We start from the raw sequence: 5,136 nt of genomic DNA, 5'->3' as shown, positions 1-5,136 counted from the left end.
GACCGGGGCACGAACCCGTGTCGCCTGCATGGGCAGGCGGACTCTCAACCACTGCGCCACCAGGGAAGCCCAAAGGTTTATTCTTGCTCACGTGGTGTGATAGCTGCAGTCTTGGCCCAGTTTTGCCCCATGTGTCTCCTTCATTCTAGAACCCAGGCTGAAGGAAGAACGCTATCTGGGTATTGCTGTCCTCACTGCAGAAAGCAGTGTCAGAACCTTGTGATGGCTTTTAAGATTCTGCTCCTCAGTAGCATACGTCACTAAAAGTCATTGCCCAGAGCAAATTGGCCAGCTCAAGACAAACACATGGTGGGGGAAGTGTCATGCTCTCTCTGGGAGGCCAGTGCACAATTGGGAGCAATAATACATTCTACCTCAAGGCCACTTTTATATTCTTCAATGAAAATATTCAATGAAAATTTGTTTTTTCTTTATGAAGGTTGCTCATATTTTTAAAGCTTTTCCCTGGCTATGTATCGTGTTTTGCTATTAAAATGGGGTTCCTTGTATCTTATTGGTTATTAGTGAGGCTGTTGATTTGAAAAATATATTTATTTTTAATTGTGGTAAAATACACATAACATAAAATTTACCATCTTTACCAGTTTTAAGTGTACGGTTCAGTGGCATTAAGTACATTCACACTGTTGTGCTCCCATTACCACCATCCATCCACAGAACTTTTCATCTTGCCAACTGAAACTCTGGACCCATTGAATAGCTCTCCATTCCCCTCTTCCCCAGCCCCTGGAAACCACCATTCTACTTTCTCTATGAATTTGGATACTCTAAGGACCTCTTATAAGTGGAATCACACAGTGTTGGTCCTTTTGTGACTAACTTATTTCACTCGGCATAATATCCTCAAGATTCATCTATGTTGTAGCGTATGTCAGAATTTCCTTCCTTTTTAAGGCTGAATGATATTCCATTGTATGGATATACCACATTATGTTAATCTATCTCATCGATGGATATTAGGGTTGCTTCTACCTTTTAGCTACTTTGAGTATCGCTGTATTGCTGCTATGAATATGGTTGTACAGCTATCAATTCATGAATGTTTGGCTTATATATAGACTCATTACTCTAGTAGGTGGATTTTTTTTGTTTTGTTTTGTTTGTTTTTTTGGTTGATTGCTTACTGTCTATTTTCATCTTTGGGGGTTGTTTGTCCTATCTTTTTTTTTTTTTTTTAATAAATGCCCTTTAAAGATGATTTTTTACTGAAAGGTAATATATCTTTCAAAGTACCCCTACTATTTTGTCATGTAAGAAAAAATACTCTGAGCCATCTGATGGTTTGAGAGTCTAGAATGAAGAAGGAACACACCTCTTCCTATAGGGACCATTCAGCATAAAAACATAAGTTTTTTGCAAAGTGTGAAGGTAGAAGACAGTAGGGGACTAACAGCTCCCTTTTAACTCCCACTCTCTTATATATCTCCTGCATCCTATATTGTCACATTTTATTGAGGAATAATTTATACACCATAAAATGCACAGATCTTAAATGTACATTTTTTTTTTAGTTTTGACAAAGGCATAGACCTGTGACACCTACAAGCCTATGAAAATGTAGAACATTTTCCTCACCCTAGAGTATTCCCTTAGACCCCTTTCCAGTCAGTCACTCCTCTCCACTGCCCAGAAGCAACCAGTGCTCTAATTTCTATCACCATAGATTAGTTTTCCTTGTTCTTGAGCTTCATAAGAATGGAATCATATAGTATGTACTCTTTTGTATTTGATTATTTCACTCCAAGTAATGTCTTTTGGAGAACCTCTAGTTGTTGCTCATTATCAGCAGATTATTCTTTTTCGTGGCTGAACACTACTCTGTTGTACGAATATACCACAATTTGGGCTTTCCTGGTGGCGCAGTGGTTGGGAGTCCGCCTGCCGATGCAGGGGACACGGGTTCGTGCCCCGGTCCAGGAGGATTCTACATGCCGCGGAGCGGCTGGGCCCGTGAGCCATGGCCGCTGAGCCTGCGCGTCCGGAGCCTGTGCTCCGCAACGGGAGAGGCCACAGCAGTGAGAGGCCCGCGTACCGCAAAATAAATAAATAAAAATAAAAATAAAAATAAATAAATAAATAAATAAATAAATAAATAAATAAATATATATATATATATATATATATATATACCACAATTTGTTCATCCATTCTTCTGTTGACGGACATTTGGATTGCTTCCAGTTGTGGAATATTATGAATAAATCTGCTATGAACATTTGCATACAGCTGATTTACTGGGCACCATTTTAACTGCTTCACCTGCTCGTCTCACCTAACCCTGCAGTTAAACTATGAGGTTAAAACTATTGTTATCTCCATTTTATGGTTGAGATTATTCCCACATTGATGGTGATTCAACTATTTAGTGACAGAGATTTGAACCTGGGCAGTCAGACTCCACACGTCTTGCTAATAAACATACATTGTTGTGTGATACATTTTGGTCAGGTAACTTTTTTGGCTTTAGAAGGCATGCATGTTTATATCAGATGAGTCACAAATGTAAATATACTTCGGTTTCTTCAGATTTCTTCTATGGAAGACTATGGAAATGAAGTGGACATCTTTGCTTTGGGGCTAATTCTTGCAGAACTTCTTCACATATGTTCCACTTTTTCAGAAACACTGAAGGTAAATAATCTCACAGAAAGAATTAAGCAACAAATATTATTGGCCGTCATGTCCAAAGTGCTGCTGCAGACAGTTATTGCCTTCACGTGAGGATGGGCTGGAGCATATTAGTACTGACTGCAAATGAAATATGAATTTTTATCCCTTTCATGTTTGGGCAACCAATACTTTTTGTTAAAGACCAAAAACTTTGGTCTTCTTTGGAAGGTGTGTACATCTCATAAAACTGTAGCTGTTTCTTCCTAATTGAGTCACTCTGTAAAATTGTTTTGATTGCCTGCTTTGCATAGACCCTGTGCTACATGCTCCAAGGGTTATGAAAATAAATAAGCCTCATTCTCAAGGAGCTTATATTCTAGGAGGAAAGGTAACATAAGACAATGCTGTAAATGTTTTAGGAGAAGGCATGAAGTCTAATGGAAACAGCTAGGAGGGAGGTCTTGCCAGCTGTAGGGATTTAGGTTTCATGGAGACTTTTAAATTGAGCTCTGAAGGACTGGTTGACTTCTAATAGTCCAAATTGGAAAGAAGGCCATGTGGGACAGGAATGTGAAAAGTGTGTTTGGGAATAGCTGGCCGGTGTCATTTTTATTGGAGTATATAAGTCAAGGAAGTAGTGGTTGATGGTACTGGAAAGATATATTGGGGCTAAATTAAGGCAAGAATATGGACTTTCTTGTGGAGGCAGCAGGGAGCCACTGAAGCCTGCAGGCAACTGGATATCCTAGTCTGAAGCTCAGTAAAAGGGACTCACCTGGATTCAACAGCCTTCTTCTCTGTAAAACAGGGATAATGAAAATACCTATTGCATAGGGTTCCAAAAAGGATGAAGGGAGATAATTCATATGATGCTCTTAACGCTTCAACATGCTGTAATGTTCAGGATGGTTATAACATGGGGTGGGTGGAGGAGAGGATTCCTGCTTGCTTCTTGGCTAAAGAGATTTTCCAAAGATGTAGAAATATCCCAGATTTAGGGTATCCCCAGCTTTCGTGCTTCCTAAGTTTGTTTTTTCTCCAAAGTGAATAATTTCCTAATGAATATATATGTTTAATTTTTAGGTTTTTGAAGCTCTAAGGAATGGCATCTTCTTAGATGTATTTGACAGCAAAGAAGTAAGCACTTAAAAATAATTGGAATTTTATTTATTGCAATGTTTTATTTCCTAGTATTGACTCTTATTATCATTACAGAAAAATCTTCTACAGAAATTACTCTCAAATGATCCCAAGAAACGACCTAACACATTGGAAATACTGAAGACTTTGAAGGAGTGGAATAATATTATAGAGAGAAAGAAACGAAATACATGTTAGATACTTAAAAAGTATCCTTCTTCTGATACTCCATTTTCCTATAACTGTCTAAAGTCTGCTTGGGAATATTAATGGTATTTATCTTCTATTTTCCTTTCTCCCTTAATTTTTTGCCACATTTGCAGAAAGGTTGGCAGTTTTTCTTTTTTTTTTTTTAACATCTTTATTGGAGTATAATTGCTTTACAATGGTGTGTTAGTTTCTGCTTTATAACAAAGTGAAGGTTTGCATTTTTTCTTACTTCAAAAACATTCTTACATTTGCCTTCCCCTCGCTCATCTCCATATTATGAAGATGGGGGAAAGAATCGCTCAAATTTTCTTTTTAATACCAATTAGTTAATCAATTAATGAATGACTATTTATTAAATACCCGCTGTTTCTAGGCCAAGATTTATCTCTGTCCAAAATAGCTAACAATCCAGCTGGAGAAATATGGTAACCATGAAAAGATAAGTATAATCACTTTGGAAAGCAATTTGGTATCATCTAGCAAAGGTAAATGTATATTGCCATTCCTGAAAAGCCATCAATTGCATTGCTACATACATGTGCACAGGAATGTTCATAGAAATGCCGTTTACTATAGTCAAAGGAACAGGAAACAACGCTAATGTGCACCAGACGAAGAATGGATACATAAATTGTATTCACACACTGGAATACTATATAGTGTTCTATAGTGCAAATGAAGGAATTACAGCTAAATGCACTAACATGCCACATCTCTCAGGAACATAATATTAAGCAAACAAAGCAGATTGCAGAAAATATTGTATAAAGTTCAAGAACATGCTAAGTGAAATGTGTGCTTAGGTATTCAAACAAATGTGGTAAAACAATAAAGGGAAGGAAAGGATTGAGAACTATTATTAGATTCTGATAGTGATTGTCTCTGAGGAGGGATGGGAGTGATGTGATTGGAGAAATGGACTTCCGAGGTAACAGTTAACTTTCTTTTCTTACACTGGCTGTTGAGTCCACTAGTGTTTACTGCATAATTATTCTATTTCTCTTAAATACATTTCGTACCTATTATAACCGACACTTTAAAGAGATGATAACTATGCTGTAAGACAGTAGCTGAGCATAGAAAACAATCGGTCTGGAGGGGTGAGATCACTCTACGCTGAGGAACCATGGCACAGGGCTTAGAAGTGACACTCCA

The 5,136-nt window shown here is 37.8% G+C and overlaps 1 protein-coding gene across 1 annotated transcript in view; it reads left to right on the top strand.

The window, feature by feature from the left end:
- Positions 1-4,661, top strand: part of EIF2AK2 (eukaryotic translation initiation factor 2 alpha kinase 2) — a 43,803-nt gene extending 39,142 nt beyond the window's left edge. The window contains exons 17-19 of the mRNA XM_055089119.1: positions 2,548-2,652; positions 3,715-3,768; positions 3,847-4,661. Coding sequence (XP_054945094.1) covers positions 2,548-2,652; positions 3,715-3,768; positions 3,847-3,969 — 282 coding nt within the window. The 3' untranslated portion in view covers positions 3,970-4,661. The remainder of the gene's footprint in view (positions 1-2,547; positions 2,653-3,714; positions 3,769-3,846) is intronic.
- Positions 4,662-5,136: the final 475 nt, after the last annotated feature.

This window comes from Physeter macrocephalus, chromosome 12, assembly GCF_002837175.3.
Source record: "Physeter macrocephalus isolate SW-GA chromosome 12, ASM283717v5, whole genome shotgun sequence".
Classification (NCBI taxonomy): domain Eukaryota; kingdom Metazoa; phylum Chordata; class Mammalia; order Artiodactyla; family Physeteridae; genus Physeter; species Physeter macrocephalus.
This window is presented reverse-complemented; position numbering and strand designations above follow the sequence as displayed.